The following is a 25,557-nucleotide window of genomic DNA, read 5'->3' as shown; positions in this document are numbered from 1 at the left end:
TCCTGTATGTCCCACATGGGGGAGGAAGCCCACAACCCGGGCCTGTGCCCTGAGCGGGAATCAAACTGTGACCTCCTGGTTCAACCACGGAGCCACGGAGCCACGGAGCCACGCCGGCTGGGCCACCTCAATGTATTGAAGGCCACGTTCTCCGAACCTCCCAGCTGCTTCCAGGAGCGCTGGGTCCGTGGAGCCCCCTCCCTAGTCCCAGCCACCCCAGCCAAAGCCACCGGGCGCCTGGGAGCCATGCGGGCCTGCTCACCCCGCCCCCGACCTTTCACATCCGGCTCAGAGACCTTCCCCGGCACCCTCCCCCCCTCCTCCCTGCCTCCCGCACAGGCCAGCTGTTTCCCCAGCACCCCCTTTGCCGGCTGCAAACAGTGCACATCTGTGCACACGGGTCTGCCCGCCTTCAGACGGGAGCTGCCTGAGGGCAGGAGCCCGGCCGGCCAGCCATTCTCTTCTCCATCCCCCGCTGCGGGATCGGTGAAGCCTGGAACGGTGCCTCTGTGCCGCCTCGGGTGCCCTCCGTGCACCCCCCTCTGTTGTGCAGTATTTTTTATCGACATTCAGTTACGTTTGCCTTCCTCTGAGGACGTGTGTATCACCACCGGCGGGTAAACCACATGACACGTCCCCTTCCCCCGCAGTGCATCAGCAAGAACACGGGCCCCGGGAAAACCCAGAAAGTGCTCAAAGAAAACGCTTTCCTCACCAAGGACCTGCCGGTCAGTACCTGAGGCTCTCTTTTCCCTTCCTGGGCAAGGGGGCCCGAGGGGTTTGGGGTCTGGCTGCCTGGCTGCCAGGCTCCTCCCTAAAACAATGCTCTCCGATCCTCCCCTCCCCTGCCCGCCCCTCCCCTCCCCTCTCCTCCCCTCTCCTCCCCTCTCCCTCCAGCCTGTATTCTGTCTTGATCTCTCTGAGGCCTATGGCCGGGAAATGTTTGCCAGGGGCAGTGGTGTTGGCACTGGGTGGCATCCTCTGGCCTCTTTCTAAACCTCACGAGAGGCTGCCATTCCGATCCCACCGCCACGGGAAACAATGCAGCCTCGGCACGCAGTGTGCTCTTCGAATGCGGCTTAGGACGTGACGCTTTAGGAACGAATGGGTCAGAACTGCCTTTGAGGATGTTTCTGGAAGCGCTGGATCACTGGGGGAGCAGAGGCGGGTGGGTGGCCTCGGCGCCCAAGGGGCCATTTCCCTCGGCTTTTGATTTTGGGGATTTTTAAAAACGTATTTTTATTGACCTCAGAGAGGAAAGGAGAGAGGGAGAGAGGGAGAGAGGGAGAGAGAGAGAGGGAGAGAGAGAGAGAGAGAGAGAGAGAGAGAGAGAGAGAGAGAGAGAAAATGAGAGGGAATCATCAATCACCTGCCTCCTGCGTGCCCCATCCTGGGGATGGAGCTGCCAACCTGGGTGTGTGCCCTGACTGGGAATCCAGCCGTGACCTCCTGGTTCACAGGTGGAAGCTCAACCACTGAGCCACACCGGCCGGGCTGTCCTCGGGGGTTTTGAACCATGGAATTGCACTGTTCGAAAGGAGATGCAGTTGAACATTCTTCAGGAGAAACTTGATGCTGGCCCTTCCAGTATCTTCCTGTCGGAGCGGCTTGTGTAAGCACAGGCGGCTGCCGGCCAGGAGCACGCAGGCGGGCGCTCCTCCGTCCATTCCCAGCACGGCGGGGCGGGCGGGCTGTCCTGAGTGGTGGGGTACGTCATTCGCTCTAATGATAGTAGATGTGGGCCGGTCAGAGCCATCCACAGAGACAAACCGCCGAAACCAGTTTGGCTCAGTGGATAGAGCGTCGGCCTGCGGACTGAAGGGTCCCAGGTTCGATTCCGGTCAAGGGCATGTACCTTGGTTGTGGGCATATCCCCAGTGGGGGGTTGTGCAGGAGGCAACTGATTGATGTTTCTCTCTCATCAATGTTTCTAACTTCTATCTCTCTCCCTTCCTCTCTGTAAAAAATCAATAAAATGTTATTTAAAAAAAAAAAAGTCATCTGAAGCAGCCAAAACCGGTTTGGCTCAGTGGATAGAGCATCGGCCTGCAGACTGAAAGGTCCCGGGTTCGATTCCGGTCAAGGGCATGTACCTTGGTTGCAGGCACATCCCCAGGGGGGGTGTGCAGGAGGCAGCTGGTTGATGATTCTCTCTCATCGATGTTTCTAACTCTCTTCCTCTCTGTAAAAAAAACAATAAAATCTATTTTTTTTTAAAAGGAAAGAAAAAGAAAGAGACAAACCTCTAACGCGCCTTTCTCTCCCAGCAAGACAGCATCGACCACCTCCTGGTCAACCTGCGCATGGAGGCGCTCTTCGTGAAGGAGAACTTCAACATCCGCTGGGTGTCCCAGGCCGGCTTCGTGGAGAACATCGGCAGCGTGCTGCGGGAGTACAAGCAGAGCCGCGGGCTGCTGGTAACCGCCGCCCCGCGCCCCCGCGCCCCCGGCCTGTCCTCTCTCCCGGGCCCAAGCTTCTCATGTCCGATTCTTCTCCAAGGCTGACCCCCTGGACCAGGTCTTAGCACCTACATGTGTATTATCTCAGTCCTGTCAGCCGGACAGTAACCATTTCACAGTTGACATAGGTGATGACTGTTATGCTTGACACACGTGGAACATGATAGTGATTTCGAGACTGACTGTCACAGGGCGGTCTACGTGAGGAAAAGAAAATTAGAGTCTTACTGTCAGGCCTGCTTCAGTCCCAGATGTATATATGGGAGGGGAGTTGAGAGGGAGGAGGAAGAAGTCTGATTCTCACTTCCATCCTATTGGCCAGGAGATTAGCTGGTCATTTTCATCACCACAACTGTTGAAGGGAGATATTCTTAAAAAAAAAAAAAAAATTATTTATATATATATATATATATATATATATATATATATATGTATATATATATATATACATATATATATATATATATATATATAAAATTGATTTTTTTACAGAGAGGAAAGGGAGAGGGAGAAAGAGTTAGAAACTTCGATGAGAAAGAAACATCAATCAGCTGCCTCTTGCCCAAACCCTTCCTGGGGATATGCCCGAAACCAAGGTACATGCCCTTGACCAGAATTGAACCTGGGACCTTTCAGTCTGAAGGCCAACGCTCTATCCACTGAGCCAAACCAGTTTCGGCAAGGAAGATATTCTTATCTCCATAGTATAGAGGTGAAAACCAGGGCTCCGAGAGATTTCTTCAAGGTCACATGGCTAGTTAGGGATTCATCCAAGCTGGGCCGTGAGCTCAGCTGGAACGGCCTACGGACCATCTGCCCTCTCTGAAGCAGCACTTGTCCAGATCTTTACGTTTATTCCATGGCAGCACATGAAAAAAATGTTGTTTTACCTGTCAGAATGACCAACATCAACAAGTCAACAAACGACAAGTGTTGGCGAGGTTGCGGAGAAAAAGGAACCCTCGTGCACTGCTGGTGGGAATGCAGACTGGTGCAACCACTGTGGAGAACAGTGTGGAGTTTCCTCAAAAAACTGAAAATGGAACTCCCATTTGACCCACTAATCCCACTTCTAGGAATATATCCCAAGAAACTAGAAACACCAATCAGAAAGGATATATGCACCCCTATGTTCATAGCAGCACAATCTACAATAGCCAGAATTTGGAAACAGCCTAGGTGCCCATCAGCAGATGATTGGATCCAAAAACTATGGTACATCTACACAATGGAATACTATGCTGCTATAAAAAAGAAGGAATTCTCATCATTTGCAGCAACCTGGATGGAATTGGAGAACATCATGCTGAGTGAAATAAGCCAATCAATGAAAGAGAAACACCACATGACCTCACTCATTTGTGGATAATAAAGAGCATTATAAACTGATGAACCAAAAGATAGATATAGAGACAGTATATCAACAAGTAGACTGTCAAATTACAGCGGGGAGGGGAGGAAGATCTGGGAGAGATAATAGATCAACCGAAGGACTTTTATACATGCATATAAGTACAACCAATGGACACAAAACTCTGGGGAGGGAGGGGATGTGTGGAAGGGAAGGAGGGGGGCAAAAAAAATCAATAAAATATATTAAAAAAGAAAAAAGAAAAAAATGTTGGTTTTTTTTTGGGGGGGGGAGTTTAATCCTCATCTGAGGATATTTTCCCATTGTTTTATAGAGAGAGTTGAAGGGAGGGGGAGAAACAAAGACAGAGAAACATCGATGTGAGAGAGACACGTTGATTGGTTGCCTCCTGCCCTCCCCCTCGCCCCCCTACCCTCTCCTCCTCACTGGGGATGGAGCCCACAGCCCAGGCATGTGCCCTGACTGGGAATCGAACTGTGACCCCCTGGTTCATAGGTCGAGGATCAAGCACTGAGCGGGCGGGCTTAAAGCCAGAGCAAATTGTGTGTGTGAAAAAGGAACGTATCATTAAAGACCAAGTTCAGGCCAGACACAGTTCTCACAAGGCAATGAAGTGGGCACTGTGTACCGGAGAGCAGAAACTCGCCCGTATCTCTGTTGCCTCCAGGGCAGAAGCTGTGAATCCGTGGCGGGTTACGCGTGCGCTTTCTCTCTCAGTATCTGGGCCTCTTCCTGCACCTGTACCGGGAGCATCGCCCTCCCCTCCCCCCCGCACGCCCGGTCATGGTCACTGCACACGTGGAGAAAAGGACCGGAGGGCTAACCTCCCAGGGTCCGAGTCTGAAGGCCCCCTGGTGGGGCCCCGGAGCTGCCAGCCGCGCCCAGCTGGGTCGTGACCCTCACTTCCTCTCCCAGCCCATCAAGGTGTGCATCCTCGGGCCCCCCGGCGTGGGCAAATCCAGTGTCTCGGAAGTGCTGGCCAGGTACTACAAGATCCACCACATCAAGCTCAAGGACGTCATCTCCGAAGCCATCGCGAAGCTGGTACTGCTTTATTGATTGATTGATTGATTGATTAAGGTATCACATATTTGTCCTCAACCCCCCATTCCAATCCCCCACCCTTCCCCACTTATGCCCCCACCCCCCTATTGTCCTCGGCCACTGGTTAGGCTCAAATATATGCACACAAGTCCTTCGGTTGATCTCTCCCTTTTATCCCCACCCCTCCTCTGAGGTCCGACAGTCTGACCCGTGGCTCTTTGTCTCTGGGTCTGTTCTTGTTCATCAGTCTGTGTTGTTCTGGTACCGCTTTTCATGGCCTTCCGGGGGATTGCCCTGTTCTAGAAAGTGCTGTCCTTAGCCATGAGCTAACGGCACCCCCGGAGGTGCATGGCGCCGTGCACAGGGGGCTGTTGCCCTCGCGGGCTGCTGTCGCTGGCCCCGCTGTGAACACTCCGAGGCCCTCGGGCTCTGCTCCCGGAGACGGAAGCCGCTCCCAGGGGTGGTCCGGGGGCTTAGTCTGTCGCCAGCTGCTGCACAAAGTACATCTTCCATTCTCCCTGTTGAGAGGGAACTTTATTTATTTACTTACTTACTTATAACATGATTTGGGTGACATCGGTCAACCGGTTAGACGCAGGGGTCCTCAAACTTTTTAAAGTGGGGGCCAGATCACGGTCCCTCAGAGAGCTGGAGGGCCAGACTATATGAACTACTAATTCCTACTGTAACACCTCGGCTGTGCTCACTGCCCAAAAAACCTGGCGGGCTGGATCAGACTCCTCTGCGGGCCGCATGTGGCCCGAGGGCCGTAGTTTGAAGACGCCTGTTAGAGCAAGGTGTGGGTTTCTATGTTACAAACCTGGATGGTTTGGCTCAGTGGATGGAGCGTAGTCCTGCAGACTGAAGGGTCCCAGGTTCGATTCCGGTCAAGGGCATGTACATTGGTTGTGGTCACATCCCCAGTGGGGGGTGTACAGGAGGCAGGTGATTGATGATTCTCTCTCATGGATGTTTCTAACTCTCTATCCCTCTCTCTTCCTCTCTGGAAAAAAAAAAATCAATAAAAAAACAACAGCAAGAGCTGTGCCCTGTGCCCACCCCCAAACTCACATGTTCTCCCGTCACCATATGTTAGGACCCTCCTCCCCCACCCCTTCCCTCGGGCGACCACCGCACTGCTGTCTGTGTTCTCCCGTTTCCGCTTTGTGTCCCACAGCAGCGAAGCCCTAGGGTTCCCAGCCGTTTCCGACTCATTTCTCTCCGCACACCGCTCCCAGGGTCCGTCCGTGATGCCACCAGTGGCCTGTTCCACCTCGGGCGGGCGCGCAGGGCCTCTCCTTTACCCAGTCCTCCTTCGCAGGGCACGTGGGTTGTGACACCTTTTTAAGTTTTTTATTTTCTTTATTTTTAAAATATATTTTATTGATTTTTTACAGAGAAGAAGGAAGAGGGAGAGAGAGAGAACCATTAATGAGAGAGAAACATGGACCAGTTGCCTCTTGCACACCCCCTACCGGGGATGTGCCCGCAACCAAGACACACGCCCTTGACCGGAATCGAACCCGGGACCCTTGGGTCCACAGGCCGACGCTCTATCCACTGAGCCACACCAGTTAGGGCTGTTTTCTTTTATTCTTGATGTATGTTGCTCAGGGCATTATCAGCTTATTCACTGAACGCGTTTTTAAAGGAAGGCTTTACTTCCTTGAGCAGCTGTAGGTTCGTGGCAAACCGGAGAGGGAGGTTCAGAGATTTCCCCTGTGCCCTCCTCCCAGCACTCCGCCCCCCGTGGCAGGTGAGTAGTGAGTAGCAAACCAGGGCAGGGCACCGGCCAACGGAGGACCCTGTGGTGTGCAGGAGGCCATCGTGGCCCCCAAGTTCGGAATGGAAGGAGGGGAAGAAGACGAGGAGGAAGAGGAGGAGGAGGAGGAGAACGTGGATGACGCACAGGAGCTGCTGGACGGCATCAAGGAGAGCATGGAGCAGAACGCAGGTAACCACCCGCACGGGCCCTGGCAGCGGACGTGGGGCGGGGGCTTTGGTGTTCGCCTTTCCTCCAAGTGAACAGCACAGCTTTTTTATGTTTTAATTTATCTGTTTTTCTAATTTGGTCTGTGAGTCCTTCCAATTCCCCTTCTTTGTTATAGAAGACTTTAGAAGACTATGTGTTTGTTATTATAAGTTAAGTATAGAAATCATAAGAACCACAAAGGAATTTCATTTATAATCTCCCCTCCCAGGGGGAAAAAAGTCACCATGGATATTCTGGTGATTGATCGTGAGACGGGAAGGGCCCTGGCTGTGTGGCTCAGTGGTTGGGTGTGGTCCTGTGCACAGAAAGCCTTCCCCATCAGGGCACATGCCCAGCTGGCAGGCTCTATCCCCAGCTGGGGGCATGAAGAAGGCAGCTGATCAATGTGCTACCCTCACACCGATGTTTCTCTTTCTCCCTCTCCCTTCCTCTCTTGCTAAGAAGCAATAAAAATATTTTTAAAAAATAAGCTGGGAAAGAACTATCTATGTTTTAAAAAATGAAATGTATAGTCATAAATCTTTTATAAGCACTGAAAATCATGAATTAAAGGGCAAAAAACAAACCAAGAAAAAAAATACTTGCCACTAATTCGACAGAGTTAATGATTTTTTAAAAATATATTTGTATTGTTTTTCAGAGAGGAAGGGAGAGGGAGAGAGAGATAGAAACATCAATGATGAGATAGAAACATCACTGATCTCTTACACTCCCATCAATGTTTCTTACACGCCCTCTACTGGGGATTGAGCCCACAACCCCGGCATGTGCCCTTGACTGAAATATAATCTTTAATATTTAAAATACTCAGGCAGCCCAGACAGCATGGCTCAGTGGTGGAGCATTGATCTATGAACCAGGAGGTCATAGTTGATTCCCGGTCAGGGCACGTGTCTGGATTGCGGGCTCGGTCCCCACAGTGTGGGGTGTGCAGGAGACAGCCTATCAATGGTTCTCTCTCATCATTGATGTTTCTATCTCTCCCCCACTCCTTTCCTCTCAAAAATCAAGAAAAATGTATTAAAAAAAATAAAAACATAAAATAAAATACTCAGGCAAACTAGTAAGAAAATCATTAAATCCTTATTAGAAGAAAATTGATGAACAAGGTGGACCCATAGTTAATGCAGGAAGGAATACAAATCAATGGGAAAATATTCCTACTCATGATTGGACATAGGAAACTTCCAGACCTGTGGCGCATTTTTATGAGTCTGAGCCGAACTCTCAGGAGCCCATATGCCGAGGAACAAGACCTCACGTGCTCCGGAGACCTCCGTGGGCAGCGGTTCTCCATTTGAGATGAAGGAGAGGGTCCGGGAGGTTCCGTGGAGGAGGGAGGAAGCGAGGCAGGGACTGGGTTACAGGAGAGCTGACAAGGTTACTTGCTCTCTCCAGAGTTACTCCCCTCCCAAGGGTATCACTTTAGGCACTTCCAGCTGCACAAGAACAATGGTGAGCCCTGAACAGTGTGGCTCAGTGGATAGAGCGTTGGCCTGTGGACTGAAGGGTCCCAGGTTCGATTCCGGTCAAGGGCAGGTACCTGGGTTGTGGGCACATCCTCTGTGGGGGTAGAGGGAGAGGTGCAGGAGGCAGCTGATGGATGTTTCTAACTCTCTATCCCTCTCCCTTCCTCTCTGTAGAAATTCAGTAAAATATATATATTTTTTTAAAAAAAGAAGAAAGAAAAAGAAAACCATTTTGCCCTGGCTGGTTCAGCTCCGTGGTTGGGGCGTCATCAGCCCACAGACTGCAGGGTCTCGGGTTCAATTCCCGGCCAAGGGCACGTCCCTCCATCGCAGGTTCATCCTGGCCCCTACTGGGACCCATGCAGAGGGCTTACAATCCATGTGTCTCTCTCAGGTGGATGGTTCTCTTTCTCTTCCCTTCCCCTCTCTCCCTTACCCTCTTTCTTAAAAAAAAAAATAAGTGAGAAAGATATCCTCAGGTGACAGTTAAAAAAAAAAATACAACAGCACCATTTCATTTTTATACCTAGACCAGTGGTCGGCAAACTCAGTAGTCAACCGAGCCAAATATCAACAGTACAACGAATGAAATTTCTTTGGAGAGCCACATTTTTTAAACTTAAACTTCTTCTAATGCCACTTCTTCAAAATAGAGTCAACCAAGCCGTGGTATTTTGTGGAAGAGCCACACTCCAGGGGCCAAAGAGCCGCATGTGGCTCTCGAGCCGCGGTTTGCTGACCACGGACCTAGACAGTTGGGTTCTCCCATCAAACTGGTCGTGTTAGTGTCATCTCCAGGGCAGGCCAGTCGTGTGGGCTCATACCATGGGGAGTCTCTCCCTGGCAGTCTCAGCAAGCACATGTGATTATTATACTTTTCTGTTTACTTCTCCCCTCTTGCCGGGGCTGTTTCTGACCCTCCAGGGCAGAGTGAGGGAAGGACATGTGAAAACTGGCCCGGGTGACAGGTCGCTGGGCGCTTGCTGCTCCTTCCTGGTATTTTGCTTCCGTGGGCCACAGATGACGGCCCCTGCCTTACCCTGAGGCCCTGCCCCTGGTGCCCTCCACCCTCATGTCCTCCAGGCGGCCTCTTCCTGCTCCTCATCTTCAGACGCTGTCCCTCCACGCCCTCCGCCTCCTTCTCGTCCCCCCGCCCCCCATGCCCCTACCTCCCCCAGGCCACGCCCACCTGGCTCTCAGAGTGGAGAGAACGGTGCTATTAGCATACGCTGAGTGTCCCCTTAAGCCAGCTGCTATCTCAGTCTTGGTTTCCTCTCTGGTGTGGGCTGGGCTGGGGGAGGGGGAAGGAATTTAGAGAGATTTCTCCGAGGGAAAGGAAGGTATGCAGAAGTCACAAATCCTCTGAGATGCAACACAGCGTCTGCCTCCCCCAGACACGCGGGGAGTCCCTCTCCCGGTTTAGAGTCTGGTGGCAGCCTGGACATTCTGAGGAGAGGAAGACACCCCAGAGGAGGGATCCCGTGGTGGGGACCCCGGTGGAAGGAAGTCGGACTGGGCCGTGTTACAGGGGGAGCATTTGAGATCTTGCTTCCTGACATGGCATCCGTTTGGCTCAGATAAACTCATAAAATTTTTCTAAAAAAATGTAAAAAGTGAAGGGTGAGAGGCCTGGATGTTTAGGAATCCACGGGTGTACGTGGCCGTGTGTGCACACACTCAAAGCCCGAGGTGTAAGGACAGAACGAGAACGCCGGGACTGGTGACCGATGCCGCCCCCAGGAGAGAGGCCAGAGCCGCCGGTGTTCAAGCTGGGGTTCGAGCTCCCCGAGCAGACCAGGCCTGCGCAGTGTTCGCAGCCAGGGGTTAGGTCACAGGCTTCGGCAGGGGCCTGCAGGCCGGTCCGGGACTTCCTGTGACACACGGTATGACGCACCAGCTTGGCCCTCTCCCTGCCAAGGTGACCACGTGAAGAATGACAGCAGAGACAGCGCCAAGCTCAGAACAGCCCCTGCATTGCCCAAGCTCAAGAAGGGCCTGGCCTTGGCCTTGGCCTTGGCCTGAGGCTGTTCCTCCCGGATGCCCGAGGCCAGTCTGGCTCAGCAGCCTCTGTCTGGAGGGGCCCTGGGAGAGGCCAGAGGGCGCGTTCCCTTCCCTTCCCCCCTCTCCCGGGCCACCCACCCACATCCTGCAAGATTGGAGATTTCCTCAGTCCCCTCTAGTTCGTCCAAGAATCCTTCCTCGTATTTATCGGAAACTAGAACGTGGGCCTTGATTCTGTTTGAACAAAACAAGTCCTTGGAGCGCACCGCACAGGCCCACACAGAAATTTTGCAGCCTGGGGGCGCACAGGTGAGCATGTGTGTCTCTAACATGATCCTGTTATGCCCAGACTTCGTGATCCCCAAGGACCACCAGGGAGCCGAGTCCGATGCAATAAACAAAAGAGCCTGTACCATGCTAGCAATGGGCTCCTCCCACTCAGCATGGCGGAAGAGAGCGAATTTCTCCCGGTCCAGGCGTTTTGAGGGCTAGGGATAACTCCGCCCTACGGGGCGGAGTTGGGAGCTCATCCTCGCCCCGCCCTGCCCTTTCAGATCCCATTTGTGACTATATGATTCTAATGATTCTAGCAAGACAGATGGTGCAACCCGGCCGTGAGGCACCTCCACGACCTGTTCACACATAATTCCACCCCTGTCCGCCCCGACAGTGCAGCCAGGTCAGGGACATGCTCAAATCTCCAGCGGGCCAGTTAGACTGCTTTTGCTCACGTTATATATTTTAAGTGTTGGGGGGTAAGAAGATATTTGTATTTATTTCAGAGAGGAAGGGAGGAGAGAGTTAGAAATGAGAGAGAATCACTGATGGGCTGCCTCCTGCACGCCCCCTATCGGGGATTGAGCCCACAACCCAGGCATGTGCCCCGACAGGGAATCAAACCATGACCTCCTGGTTCACAGGTTTGAATCTCAACCACAGGTCTAAGCTCAACCATTGAACCAGGCCGGCTTAAAAGAGAAGGGTGCTTGCCGAAACCGGTTTGGCTCAGTGGATAGAGCATTGGCCTGCGGACTGAAAGGTCCCAGGTTCGATTCCAGTCAAGGGCATGTACCTTGGTTGCGGGCACATCCCCGGTAGGGGGTGTGCAAGAGGCAACTGGTCGATGTTTCTCTCTCATCCATGTTTCTAACTCTCTATCCCTCTGTCTTCCTCTCTGTAAAAAAAAAAAAAAAAAAAAAAAAAAAAAAAAAAAAAAAATCAATAAAATATATATTTAAAAAAAAAAGAGAGAGAGAGAGAAGGGTGCCAACAAAACCGTGGTTTGGCTCAGTGGATAAAGCATCGGCCTGTGGACTGAAAGGTCCCAGGTTCAATTCTGGTCAAGGGTTCTGGTCAAGGGCATGCACCTTGAATGCAGGCACATCCCCAGTAGGGGGTGTTCAGAAGGCAGCTGATCGAATTTTCTCTCTCATCGATGTTTCTAATTCTCTACCTCTCTTCCTTCCTCTCTGTAAAAAATCAATAAATAAAAATATATATATATATTGATATTTATATTTTTATATATTTATATTTTTATATTTTTATATTTATATAAAAAGAGAAGGGTGCCTTTGAGGCTCCGCTCAACCTTGGTTTTTATTCAGATGCAGCAGCTGTTTATTGGGCATTGAGTAGTGATAAGTCACGTGCTAATAACACACATGAGTACCATGTCAACTCATGCAACAGATGCATGTACCAGTCTGTATGAGGCTGCCGAGGCACGCTGGCCGAAGAGAGCTGAGCAAACCCTCCTGGTACATGGGAGCGCCCTGGATTTCCCCGCTCCCGTCATGTCCTTCCACACCCAGGGGTTGTGGCGCAGGAACATTCTGGAAACGCCGGCATCTGTATTTGCCTCTGTTCTTTCTGGGCAGCAGGCCCAGCGGGTGCTCCTGCTGTATTGGGCGTTGCAATTCACGTGCCATGTCCGAAACCCAAAACCACCCGTTTTCCATTCGAATGGAAAAAGCAGGGGCTGCACGAGCATTTCTCAGGGACGGCAGCGTGTGACCCCGAGGCAGAAGGTGATCCCACCGTCATGGATGTGTGTTTTTTCCCTTTCTTTTCTTTTCTTTCTCTTAGGCCGGCTGGAAGATCAATACGTAATCCGGTTTGTAAAAGAGAAGCTGAGATCCATGCCTTGCAGGAACCAAGGCTACATCCTGGATGGATTCCCAAAGACCTACGACCAAGCCAAAGACCTGTTCAGCAGTGAGTCTGCGCACTCCCCCCGCTTCCAATGTCCACACTGAGGTCAGACAGGGTGCAAGCCTGCTGCTCAGGGTAATCGCGCTCAGTGAAAATGAGTGACTGCTAGTTACGTTTTTTGAACAATAAAGATTTTTGAGAGAAAAAAAAGATAGTTTTTTTTTTTGAGCTACCCATAGTAATAATAGGTAGCAAACACGACGATGTGTTTTTAAAATCTTTTTTGTTGAAAGTATTACAGAGGTCCCCTTTTTCCCCATTGACCCCTTCTAGCCCCCTCCCCCGCCCCCTGCCCCAGGCCTTCACCACCCTATTGCTGGGTCCCTGGGTTATGCATACATGCACACAAGTTCTGTCCTTGGTCTCGTCCCTCCCCCACTTCCCGTAAGTATGACCACGATGTGTATTTTGTTTTATTAGAAGACGAGGAAGAGGAGGAGGAGGAAAGCAGAGGCAAAATGCTTCCCTTTGATAAACTAACCATACCCGGTAAGTTTAAAATGCTTCTCCAAGGTCACAGGTAAAGGAATGCCATCGGATATCTCTTTTGAACCAGAACAACCTTTTTGATGTAAATAAAGTAGGGTTTTCTTCTTCCAGAGAAGCAGTCAAACAATACACTGAAATTCAAATTTCCAAACGGAAGACTGCATTGGGGGTGACTGTGAGGGACAGTCCTTTTCTCCGAGAATGTTTATTTCCACTGCCCCCTGCTGTAACAAAGCTGCCAGTCTGTTGGTGCCCAGACTCCCGAGGCGCTTGGCGAGCCCCCAGGGACTGGGTCACGGCCGCTGCCACCTGTTTCCGGGGCCGGCGATGCCCTCACCTGCCCCAGGAGACAGGCAGAACCCAGCTCTGGGCGGGGCAGGCACAAGGCCTTCGGGTTCCCAGCGAACTGGGCTGCAAGCCTGTCCTAGCAGATGCCTGCCCAGGGGTTTCGCAGTGTGCTCTTGAAGGAGGGGCATACACAGTGCATCCCAAGGAAAAGGAGCTGCTGAGCTGCTAGCAGCCATTTCTTCTGACCTTGACACGAACTTGAAAAGGTGTTATTTTTCTCTCTCTCTTTAGAAAAAAAAAAAAATCCGTTTGGCCCAGCCTGTGTGGCTCAGTGGTTGAATGTTGACCTGTGAGCCAGGAGGTCATGCTTTGGTTCCCGGTCAGGGTGCATGCCCCAGTGGGAGGTGTGCAGAGGGCAGCTGGTCGGCGATTCTCTTATTAGTGATGTTTCTATCTCTCTCTCCCTACCCCTTTCTCTCTGAAATCAATAAAAAAAAATTTTTTTTTTTTAAATAAAATAAAAAAATAAAAACTCAGTTTGTATAAACTGTACTCATAGGAGACATTGTTGGCCAGGTGGTAAAGACAAGCTCTTTTCAACAACTTGGTTCAAGGGTCGTGTCTTGGACAGTGAGAATCCCCCCACCCTTCTTTAGTTCTACATGATAAAAGCATAGTATGCAAACTGTCCTCTCGATGGGGAGTTCGTCCAGGAGTTCGACCGGGAGGTGGGGCTGGCCAGAGGAAGGGAGGGAGGCCCCGGATGGGAGCTGGCAGCCACTGGGGACCCAACCAGTGCGGGCCTCTAGGAATAAAATAATAGAATTGGCACAGACTAGATTAACTGGAGAAGAACCAACCAGTTACACGGGCATAGGGCTGGGTAAGGGGAGGGAAATTCACAATAAGATGCTCAGACCATAAAATGAGAGTCAAAGAAATGATCTAATACTTTTTAGACAAAAAAGAAATGGATGAGAAATTGGCAGAAGAAAGAAAGTGCTCATTAAAAAATTCCTCTTTGTAGGGAATCTAAACAAAGCTTGGGTTTGAGTAGTTGACTGGCTCTCACAGGTGGGAGTTCCCACTTATATTAATTTGGCAAGTCAGCCATTAAAGTAGGGGTGTCGAACTCAATCAGAGAAGGGGCCAAAATCTAAAATCCAGCCTAAATCGCAGGCCGAATGGTTTACTGAACAGTCATAAACTGTCATTGTGATGGAAACGCAGCGGAGTGCAGTGATGACAGCGCGGTGCGGGCCACATTGCAAGGCCTGGCGGGACGGACTTGGCCCGAGGGCCTTGTGTTTGACACATGTGCATTAAAGCATTTCGCTCGTAGTCACCAATCTCTCTGGGGCTTGACGGGGAAGCTGACGATGGTACCACAGGGTTATTAGAGATTTGCTATTTACAATTTCTGCTGCTTTCCTTTTATTTTACTTATTTATTTTTGTTGTTCTTCTTCACCCAAGGATATTTTTTCCATTTTTTTTTTTTAAAGAGAGAGTGGAAAGGAGAGTGAGAGACAGAGAGAGAAACATTGATGTGAGAGATACACATCGAGTGGTTGCCTCTCACACACCCCCACCCTGGGCTTGGGATTGAGCCTGTAACCGAGGTACCTGCCCCGGATCGGATTCGAACCCGTGACCCTTCATTCCAAAGGTTAAAGCTCTATCCACTGAACCAAACCAGCCATGGTTCAGCTGCTTTTATTAAAGGAAGGAAGGGAGGGAATGAGGATGGAAGGAAGGAGGGAAAGGAGAGGAGAGGAGAGGAGAAGAGAGGAGGGGAGGGGAGAGGAGGAAAAGAAAAATAATAGATCCTTGAATTACCGACTGGTTGGACCTCACAGGGTAGTGTCTGGAAAATGTCCCTGGTTTGCATGTATTCAACCTCCACCAGAGGCAGCAAGAAGCCAATTTGCCAGCCATTTGCACAAAGGGGAGGTCTGAGCTGCCAACCAGGCGTTTTCCTGTCCTCCCCGCTCGCCCGCCCTCTGCCCGCACCTGCTGGTTGGGTAACCTGGGCGGCCGCTGGTTCACCCGGGCGCCTGTCCCCGCAGAGTTCGTCTGCTCGCTGGATGGCTCGGACGAGTTCCTGAAGCTGCGGGTGATGAACCTGCCGGAGAGCGTGGTGGCGGGCACGCACTATAGCCAGGACCAGTTCCTGCGCTCCCTCAGCAACTTCCGCGACCTCAACACCGAGGACGAGACCGTCTTCAACTACTTCGACGAGCTCGAGATCCACCCCATTCACATTGGTATGCCCGCCGTGGGCCCCTGGAGGGGAGAGTGGGGTGCCTCCCCGGGTGTCGGGCCCCCCAGCCGCACCCCCGACCCCCCACCCTGCACAAGCCCACGGCAGGGCTGGGGGGGTGGCCGGTGGCAATGTCGCGGGACAAATAGGCCTGCTCCTGGGGAGTCCTGCATGAGGATGTGGCGGTGGAGTGTAGTCATGTGAGAACACAGGGATAGGTTATGAAGTGCAATACCACACTGTTATTTATTTGTTTGTTTGTTTGTTTGTTTGTCTTATTGATTTAAAAAATATATTTTATTGATTTTTTTTACAGAGAGGAAGGGAGAGAGATAGAGAGCTAGAAATATTGATGAGAGAGAAACATCCATCAGCTGCCTCCTGCACACCCCCCACTGGGGATGTGCCCACAACCAAGATACATGCCCTTGACTGGAATCGAACCTGGGACCCTTGAGTCCGCAGGCCGATGCTCTATCCACTGAGCCAAACTGGTTAGGGCTATTTATTTATTTATAATATTTATTTTTTTACTTTTAGAGGGAGAGGAAGGGCAAGAGAGAGAACAAGAGAAACACTGATGAGAGAAAAGCATCATCGATCGGCTGCCTCTTGCACACCCCCTACTGGGGATCAGGCCCAAAACCCGGGCCTGTGTCCTGGCCGGGAATGGAGCCAGTGACCTCTTGGTTCCCGGGCCAGCGCCCAACCCCTGAGCCACACGGGCCAGTTTTAAAGGCCATTTCACAGACACGTGCTGGCTGCCGGCTGCTGGGCCGGCGTGTCATCACAGGAATGCTGTGGGCACCGGCCACACAGCCCGACCGGCCAGCTGGGCCCCGGGGCTGCTCAGCAAAGCAAACAGCTCTTCCCTGCATCCCTGTGTTTCCTCTGAACACAACTCAGAGCTCAGCTCCCTGCAAACACCCAGGAACATGCTCTCATCAGCCTTGCCCTCGCCTTCACCCTCGCCCTCAGCCTCACCCCTCACCCACACCCACACCCTCACCCCTCACCCCTCACCCACACCCTCACCCTCACCCTCACCCTCACCCTCGCCCTCACCCTCACCCCTCACCCTCACCCTCGCCCACACCCTCGCCCTCGCCCTCACCCTCACCCTCATGATGCGGGCTCCACACCTCAGCTGGCACCGCTGTTTCCTCTCCCCTTGGCTGGGGGAACCCCTAAACCTCCTTTCTGGTTTTCTGGTCACTGACACTTCCTCCTCTGGGCATAAAGCCCGCGCTGGGCGGGACCTTAGTGGCCAGGCCGACTCCTTGGGCCTCCCGAGGTCTCTCTCTTCACCCCCAAGAGCCAGACGGGACAGAATTCGGACCCTGGAGTATCGGGAGGTTTAGAGGTAGTGTGGGCAGGAGAGCCGATGCCAGCTCTGAACCCGCCTCAGTTTACTCATCTGTGGAACCGGACAGTAATCCCCGGCTGGCAGAGTTGTTCCAAGCAGCAGCCCTAAGGGGCAGGAAGTGTCTGGCTCACTGCAGGAGTGCTAACGCGGTGACTTTGTTTTCACTCCCGACACTCAGCCACCCAACGGCCGCTAAGGAGTTAACGGTGCCGCTGCTTACAGATCCGCACCCGCCGCTGGGCACCCTGCGCTGCGCACCCTCCGCAGTGCCTGGGCCTCGCCCTCACCTCCCTGTGTCTGTGCACTCTGGACACATGTCACATGGTTTATACGTAAGGACCTGGCACTACTCATGGGAAAGGCCTCTGCCCGCCTTCATTAGAGAGCGAGGAGAGAATGGCACGCACCCTTCACAAAAACAGCCATTAACCCCAGAAATCACTTATGGAGAGGTCAGGAGAACCCCAGGGAGAAACGTCGAGAAAGACAGAGTGATGGCGGGGGAGGGGGGAGCGGCCATCGCGTTCCTGTCTCATCCTGTGCCTGACATGCTGTCCCCACCTCCACGCCGCAGCCAGGAGATGGGACAGCTAAGGAGAGGAGCGCGGCCAGGAGGGGCGCGGGGACGTGGCCAGGTCCTGGCAGCGGCCTGGCCTCGGAGGGTCTGGCAGGGCCTGGAAAGGTGCCGGCACCGCATCCTGGCTCTGCGTCTGCATCCTCTTCTCTCACACCCCTTTCCTCTCGCTCTTCGGACTAGCGTCTCTCTCCTCTGTGGCTCCCGTGGCCACACCCAGCGTTTCCGGGCCACAAAGGAGCCAAGCCCAGAGCTGGACGTGACTCTCAGTCACGACCCACATTCCCAGAAGGGCCCGTCAGAGGCCACGTGGCGCCCACTGCCCAGGCGCCCTGCCCGCCCACCCGCAGTGCCCCCGGGGCCGGGCCAGGAGCGCTGGGCAGCACTGTCCTCTGCGCCTCTCCGGAGGGAGGAGGGAGCCTTTCCAAAGACCGTCAGAGGCCCCCAGGGCGCAGCCAGGCTGACATTGCTAGAGGAATCCGGGAAAATACATGTAAATGTCAGCGTGTGGGCACTGGCACACATGAGGTTTTGTCTTTTTTTTTAACATTTTTTAAAAATTGATCTCAGAGCCGAGACCGGTTTGGCTCAATGGATAGAGCGTCGGCTTGGGGACTGAAGGGACCCGGGTTCGATTCCGGTCAAGGGCATGTACCTTGGTTGCGGGCATATCCCCAGTGGGGGGTGTGCAAGAGGCAGCTGATCGATGACTCTCTCTCATCGATGTTTCTGACTCTCTATCTCTCTCCCTTCCTCTCTGTTCAAAATCAATAAAATATATATATTTAAAAATTGATTTCCGAGAGGAAGAGAGGGAGAGAGAGAAACATCAATGATGAGAGAGAATCATGGGTCGGCTGCCTCCTGCAGGCCCCACACTGGGGGTCAAGGCCACCACCTGGGCCTGTGCCCGGACCTGTGCCCGGACCGGAACCGAACCCTGACCTCCTGGCTCCCAGGCTGACACTCACCCACTGCGCCGTGCGGGCGGGGCTGCCTCGTTCCTCCTCTGGTTTGCTGGGAGCCTCTAACTGACACACTGCCCTGTCCTGCCCTCTTCCAGGCCAGCGCCGCGGGCCTCTGTCTGGGTCGGGGTGACAGTGGCCACGGTGGGGGAGGGCCATGGCGGGGTGTGCATGGGCAGGGGGGAGGCTGCCCGGGAGGAGGGTGTGGAGGGCTGAGGAGTGAAGGCGCCCACGGCGCACCCTCGGGGCAGACACCTCCCAGGAGTCCCCGGAGCGGGATGAGGATTGGCTATGCAGCCAGGGGGGGGGGGGCACTCGTTGATATTAACAAGCCTTTCTCTCCTTTTCTCTTGTTCCTGACATGAACATTAGTCAGGCAGTCCGCAGCTGGGGCTTTTTTTCCTCCCCACGCAGGCTAACTGACGTGGTTTAATTTCTAAAATCCGTTAAAAACCATGTCCCAAAAGAACTGATTCCCAGACAGAAACGGACGGCAAAGGAAACCTGGGGGTCACCCAGCCCGGCCTCCAGCAGATGCAGGTCTTCCCTCGGTGGGAACCCCCGCTCCCATCCTTGCTTCTAGGGCTGGAGAATGCCCTCCTCTGAGGAAGTCCACCCCCCACCCCTCCCATCCACCCCGCCCCTCCCGTCCACACCCCTCCCTCCCCTCCCGTCCACCCCCGCCCCTCCCATCCATCTCCCCCACCCCTCCCGTCCACACCCCCAACCCCTCCCGTCCACACCCCTCCCGCCCCTTCCTTCCACCCCGCCCCTCCCATCCATCTCCCCCACCCCTCCTGTCCACCCCCCCAACCCCTCCCGTCCACACCCCCCTTCCCTCCCGTCCATCTCCCCTGCCCCTCCCGTTCACCACCACCCCTCAGGTCCACACCCCTCCCGCCCCTCCCGTCCACCCCCGACCTGTGTCTCAGGGCCGGCCTGACATTGCGGTGAGACAGGAGAGGCTGCTCTGTGCTGGCACCTAGGAAAGGATGCCCCAGATGGTGATCCACCTCACTGACCCCCACACGTTGACGGCTGAAGAATTTTCCCGAAGGTGGGCTCGGAGCGTGCTGCGCGCTGGCCCAGAGTCAGCACGTGCTGACCGCCCTCCTCTCCCGGTTAAAGACGTAGGGAAGCTTGAAGACGCTCACAACAGGCTCACCGTCAAGCGGCTCATCAAGGAGATCGGGAACCCTCGGAACTACGGCCTGTCGGACGAGGAGAAGGCCGAGGAGGAGCGCAAAGCAGCCGAGGAGCGCCTGGCCAGGGAGGCCATGATGGAGGCCGAGCGGGAGCAGAAGGAGGCCATGGAGACGGCCGAGAAGATTGCTCGCTGGGAGGAGTGGGTGAGTGTGTGTGTTTGTGTGTGTGTATGTGTCTGTACTGGCTTATGTGTGCAGGCATGTCTGTATGCATGCACGTGCAGGCTTGTGTGTGTGCAGGCTTGTTTGTGTGTGCATGTGTGCAGTCTTGTGTGTATGTGTGCAGGCTGGTGTGTATGCACACGTGTGCAGGCTTATGTGTGTGTGCGTGTATGCAGGCTGATGTGTGTGCAGGCTTGAGTGTGTGCATTCTTGTGCAGGCGTGTGTGTGCGTGTGTGTGTGGGGGGGGGCACGGGAACCTGTGTGCGGGGCCCCTGGCAAAGCCATTTAGGCCAGTTGCATTCCAATCGTGCTGATAGAGAAATGTCACAGACATCCCCATGTAAGCTTTGTTTGTTAGTTTATATAGTCATGTGTCCCCTTTAAAAACCATGCCCACAACCTCCTGCTCAGTATAAATCACAACAGCAGTAACGAGCCGTCGCCCGCAGTATTAACCTGTGGCCACCTTGTGCTTTCAGTCATTTCCCTCCATCCCTCCCCACCCCCCAGTCCTGGGTGTCAGCCTCGTTCCACCGTCCTCGTCCCCCGCTCTCCCCACGCTGCTCTGACAGCAGCTCGGAGCCTCCCAGCTCTCCCAGGGGGCAGCGTGTCCTCCCTGGGCCGTGGGCTGTGCCTTCCCTCGGGTCTCCCCAGCTCCCCCTGCGGCCTAGGCAGCCACGCTCGCTCCCTCTCCTCACAGGCTCACCATCGCCTGAGAGGAAAGCCCAAACTCCTATCGTGGCCCCCAAGGTCCTTGGGGCCCGGCTGCTTCTAAGATTTCCCAGCGCATCTAAACACATGCCACCCGCGCGACACACTTCCTCACCTTTTAAAAAATCTTTATTCAAGGCCATCTTTCCAATGAGCCTTTCCCGGACACCAGCCATATTTAAAATTCAACCCCTGCCCTGCCCTGGCCGGGTGGCTCGGGTTGGAGCATTGGCATAACACACCAATGTTGGAGGTTCAGTGATGAGAGAGAATCGCTGATCGGCTGCCTCCTGCAAGCCGCCTGCTGGGGATGGAGCCCGCACCCCGGGCATAAGCCTGACCAGGTGTCGAACCATGACCTCCTGGTTCGTAGGTCGATGCTCCACCACTGAGCCACACCGGCGGGGTTTCTGCTGATTCGTGTACGTTCCCTGACCTCCAAGCCTGCGTTCTCGGTTCTGAGCACACACACCACTCTGATGAACAAAAACTGATCTCATTGTCCATGTCTCTGATCACCAGCTTAACGACATTTCCTGTGTTAGGACATCACATTCCTTCTTCCATTGCATGCTTTCCCTGCCCATGCCTGAGCTGTGTGTCTTTTCCTTATTATTTTGCAAGAATAACTCCTGATCAGGTTGTGCGAGAGAAACAGGAATGGCCCAGGAGACACCGGTATCCACGTTGTCCGGACCCAGCTCCGCTCTCTGCAGGCCCATGGGCCTGCGTGTGTCCCTCTGTCCCAGTCTCTCCGCGTGGAAGATGGGCGTGGTGACAGCACCTGCTTCAGAGAGTCGCTGTGGTCATGAGAGAGTGGACATGTGTGCAGACGTGCAAACAGTTGCCTGGCAAACTGTGCACTGCACTGCCATCCAATCTCAGCTCTTCTTCTTCTTCTTCTTCTTCTTCTTCTTCTTCTTCTTCTTCTTCTTCTTCTTCTTCTTAATATATATTTTATTGATTTTTTTCTTAACAGAGAGAAAGAGAGAGGGACAGAGAGTTAGAAACATTGATGAGAGAGGATCATCAATCAGCTGCCTCCTGCACACCTCCCACTGGGGATGTGCCCACAACCAAGGTACATGCCCTTGACCGGAATTGAACCTGGGAGCCTTCAGTCCACAGGCCAACGCTCTATCCACTAAGCCAAACCGGTTTCGGCAAATCTCAGCTTGTTATAATAGGTTGCAAATAGTTCTTTCTCAGCTCAGCCGTCATTGACCTGTTAACATCACGTATGGTATTTCATCTGGCCATAAAATATTGATTACTAGGCTGGCTGAGGTGACTCAGTTGTCAAGCTTCAACCTATGAACCAGGAAGTCACGGTTTGATTCCTGATCAAGGCATAGCCTGGGTTGCAGGCTCAATCCTCAGTATGGAGTGTGCAGGAGGCAGCTGATTGATGTTTCTGACTCTCTATTCGTCTCTCTCCCTTCCTCTCTATAAAAAAAAAATCAATAAAATATATTTTTAAAAAGTGTCTTAGCAATAGAGAAAAGGGATGGATTCATATAGCAGAAAGCCCAGGGGAGGGCTGGCTTCAGGCAACGGTTGGTATAGGGCTCAGAAGGCACCAAGGACCTCGCAGCCCTCTCTCTGCTCCCTCGTCCCTGTAGGTGTCACCTTTGGCCTTTCTGACGTGGCCCATTGGCAGGAGGGGGGCTGGAATGATGGGCTTGCATCCCACCTAAACCCTAGGCTGAGCCGAAACCGGTTTGGCTCAGTGGATAGAGCGTCGGCCTGCGGACTGAAAGGTCCTGGGTTTGATTCCAGTCAAGGTCATGTACCTTGGTTGCAGGCATATCCCCAGTAGGGGGTGTGCAAGAGGCAGCTGATCGATGACTCTCTCTCATCTCATCGATGTTTCTAACTGTATCTCTCTCCCTTCCTCTCTGTACAAAATCAATAAAATATATTAAAATAAATAAATAAATAAATAAATAAATAAATAAAATAAAATAAAATAAATAAACCCGAGGCTGAGAAGGAAGAGTTTTCAAAGGAAATATGGAATCATTTTTCCCAAGGGACGGTGGCTGTATGCTGAGCATGGAATAGCATGTCCACCAGACCAATGCTTTCTAGAGCTTCTATTGTCACTTCTAGGACCCTCCCTCCCTCCCTCCCTCCCTCCCCCCCTCCCTTCTTTTCTTAATCTAGACAGCTAGAAATGATTTAGGTTTAAGAAGTGAGGTAGGGCCGAAACCGGTTTGGCTCAATGGATAGAGCGTCGGCTTGGGGACTGAAGGGTCCCAGGTTCGATTTCGGTTAAGGACATGTACCTTGGTTGCGGGCATATTCCCAGTAGGGGGTGTGCAAGAGGCAGCTGATCGATGACTCTCTCTCATCGATGTTTCTAACTCTGAATCTCTCTCCCTTCCTCTCTGTACAAAATCAATAAAATATATTTTTTAGTTTTTTTTTTAAATTCTTAAAAAAAAAAAAAAGAAGAAGTGAGGTAGGGACCTAGCTTACTTTTTCCTAAATGACTAGTCCATTGCTATATCACCGTTCCTATCTATTCTCTGCCGGTTGGAAGGCCGCCTTTGTAATAACACAGTGAACGTTTCTGGCAGGCTCCAGTTCTGATGCGTTGTGGGGTGAGTTGTGTGACAGTGTCCTCCCATTTCTGACTCTCTAACACCCCCCCCCCCCACCTCCCACCCCCATGTTCTACTTGTAGAATCGACGGCTGGAAGAAGTGAAAAGGGAAGAAACCGAACTGCTCGAGGCCCAGTCTGCTCCCCTGAGAAACTACTTAATGACCTACGTTATGCCGACGCTCATGCAGGGTCTGAACGAGTGCTGTAAGGTCAGACCAGAGGACCCTGTGGATTTTCTGGTAAGAGATTGAGGGTTTGTTTTTTTAATATCAATTTGAAAATAAAATATACCTGCATCTAAATGGGGAGCCAGTTGACAGAGAGAAATTGTGTGTCTGGCATTTGGGAAATAGCCTCTAATGCCTTCACAGTTTATAATAAGACTAGAGGCCCCGTGCACAAAATTCGTGCACAGAGGTGGGTGTCCCTCAGCACAGCCTGCACACTCTCCAATCTGGGATCCCTCTCACAATCTAGGACTTCTGGCTCCCAATCTCCCTCCTGCCTGCCTGATTGCCCCTAACCCTTTCTGCCTGCCAGCCTGATCACCCCCTAACCACTCTCCTGCCAGCCTGATCACCCCCTAACCACTCTCCTGCCAGCCTGATAGACACCTAACTGCTCCCCTGCCAGCCCGATTGCCCCTAACTGTTCTCCCCTGCCAGCCTGGTCACTACTAACTGCCCTCCCCTGATGGCCTGGTCACCCTATCTGCCCTCCCCTGCCAGCCTGGTTGCCCCTAACTGCCCTCCCCTGCAGGCCTGATCCCCCACCCCAACTGCCCTTTCCTACAGGCCTGGTTACCACAACTGCGCTCCTCTGCTGGCCATCTTGTGGTGGCCATCTTGTGTCCACTTGGGGGTGGCCATCTTTGACCACATTGGGGCAGCCATCTTGTGTGTTGGAGTGATGGTCAACTTGCATATCACCTCTTTGTTAGGTAGTATTTAAAAAATTTTTATTGAATTTATTTGAATAGCATTAGTTAGTAAAATTACATAGGTTTCAGGAGTACAACACATCTGTATTGTTGTGTATTATATAATATAACACATCATCTATATAATGCATGTGTGTTCCCTACCCAAAGGCAGGTCTCCTTCTGTCACCATTTATTCCCCTTTCCCCTTGTCTACCTCCCCCACCCCCTGCTCCTCCTGTAATCACCATACTGTGGTCTGTGTCTATGAGTTATTTTTTTCCTTAATCCCTTCCTCCTTTTCACCCAGCCTCCCAGGTCCCCTCCTTTCTAACAGCTGTCAGTCTGTTCTCTAGCTATGAGTCTGTTTTCTATTTTGTTTGCTTACTTTGTTCATCAGATTCCACCTATAAGTGAAATAATAATGGTATTTGTCTTTCTCTGGCTGGCTTATTGCACTTAGCTATAAGAAGATTTTTATTACTCGTTTGAAAGTAAAAGGTTTGTACACTTTTATTTTTAAACTAAAGGCCCGATGCACAAAGATTCGTGCAAGAATGGGTTTTCTTTCCCCTGGCTGCTGGCACCACCTTCGCTCTGGCCAGAGCCGCCTTTTTGCCTTCCCATGTGGCCCAGAGGCCCGGAGCAGCTGGGATGGTGCAGAATGCCTGTGTCATGTGTCCTGCCCCACCTCTGGCCGCTCAGTGACTGAATATGCAAATTAACCCAACATCTTTGTTGGGTTAATTTGCATACTCACTCATGCTTGGCTGGTGGGTGTCTTGAAGGTATGGTCAATTTGCATCTTACTCTTTTATTGGTGTAGATTGCATACATTAATAGTACAAATATATGACCCATAAATATCTCGAATACTTCTAATTGCTGGCTTGCCTTTATTCTTTCTTCACTTTTAGGCAGAGTATCTCTTCAAGCACAATCCCGCAACGCTGTGAAGCTGGACGGACCCCGGGCCATGGCCCTGCCCGGAGCTGGAGATGACGCCGACATTGTAACTGACACTGCAATTTGAAAAATTGTTTTACCATATGCTTCCCCAGGTTTTGGAAAATTCTTTACTCCCCACTTCCCCACCAGAAGCAAATATTTTATGAAGTAAAACCATTAGGAAAAGCTACATGGCAGTGAGCGACTCCTTCATTACACGGTATTTGAAAGGTGCATTTGGTCAGGTATCGGTGACGAGATCACGGACAGACAGCTATTTGGGAGTCAGTCTTAGCCTCCGCAGTCTGCACACTGCGGTTTGTAGCGACTGATGGGGTGGGGAACACCGGACCGGCTACTATTTGCAGGGGAGGCTGGTGAATTCACACAGGTGCTGTGCATGGCCCAGGCACAGTGGCGTTGGACGCGGACAGCAGTGAGGACGTGACGCTCTGTGAGCCCAGTGAGTCAGCGGGGCCGGGCTCCCCCCAGGCTGCTTTTGGAGA

The 25,557-nt window shown here is 52.5% G+C and overlaps 1 protein-coding gene across 2 annotated transcripts in view; it reads left to right on the top strand.

Moving 5' to 3' along the window:
* Window positions 1-25,239, top strand: part of AK7 (adenylate kinase 7) — a 49,564-nt gene extending 24,325 nt beyond the window's left edge. Inside the window, exons 9-18 of one of the 2 annotated variants that reach the window (XM_036429033.2) lie at window positions 651-728; window positions 2,268-2,417; window positions 4,747-4,875; window positions 6,694-6,829; window positions 12,427-12,555; window positions 12,973-13,041; window positions 15,398-15,595; window positions 19,625-19,845; window positions 23,265-23,423; window positions 25,021-25,239. In XM_036429033.2, the coding sequence (XP_036284926.1) occupies window positions 651-728; window positions 2,268-2,417; window positions 4,747-4,875; window positions 6,694-6,829; window positions 12,427-12,555; window positions 12,973-13,041; window positions 15,398-15,595; window positions 19,625-19,845; window positions 23,265-23,423; window positions 25,021-25,059 (1,308 nt within the window). In that variant the 3' untranslated portion in view covers window positions 25,060-25,239. The remainder of the gene's footprint in view (window positions 1-650; window positions 729-2,267; window positions 2,418-4,746; window positions 4,876-6,693; window positions 6,830-12,426; window positions 12,556-12,972; window positions 13,042-15,397; window positions 15,596-19,624; window positions 19,846-23,264; window positions 23,424-25,020) is intronic. The other variant, XM_045578357.1, reaches the window with a different exon arrangement.
* Window positions 25,240-25,557: the final 318 nt, after the last annotated feature.

This window comes from Pipistrellus kuhlii, unplaced genomic scaffold (genome assembly GCF_014108245.1).
Source record: "Pipistrellus kuhlii isolate mPipKuh1 unplaced genomic scaffold, mPipKuh1.p scaffold_m20_p_97, whole genome shotgun sequence".
Lineage (NCBI taxonomy): Eukaryota > Metazoa > Chordata > Mammalia > Chiroptera > Vespertilionidae > Pipistrellus > Pipistrellus kuhlii.
The sequence above is the reverse complement of the archived record's forward strand: the minus strand, read 5'-3'. Positions and strand labels throughout refer to the sequence as shown.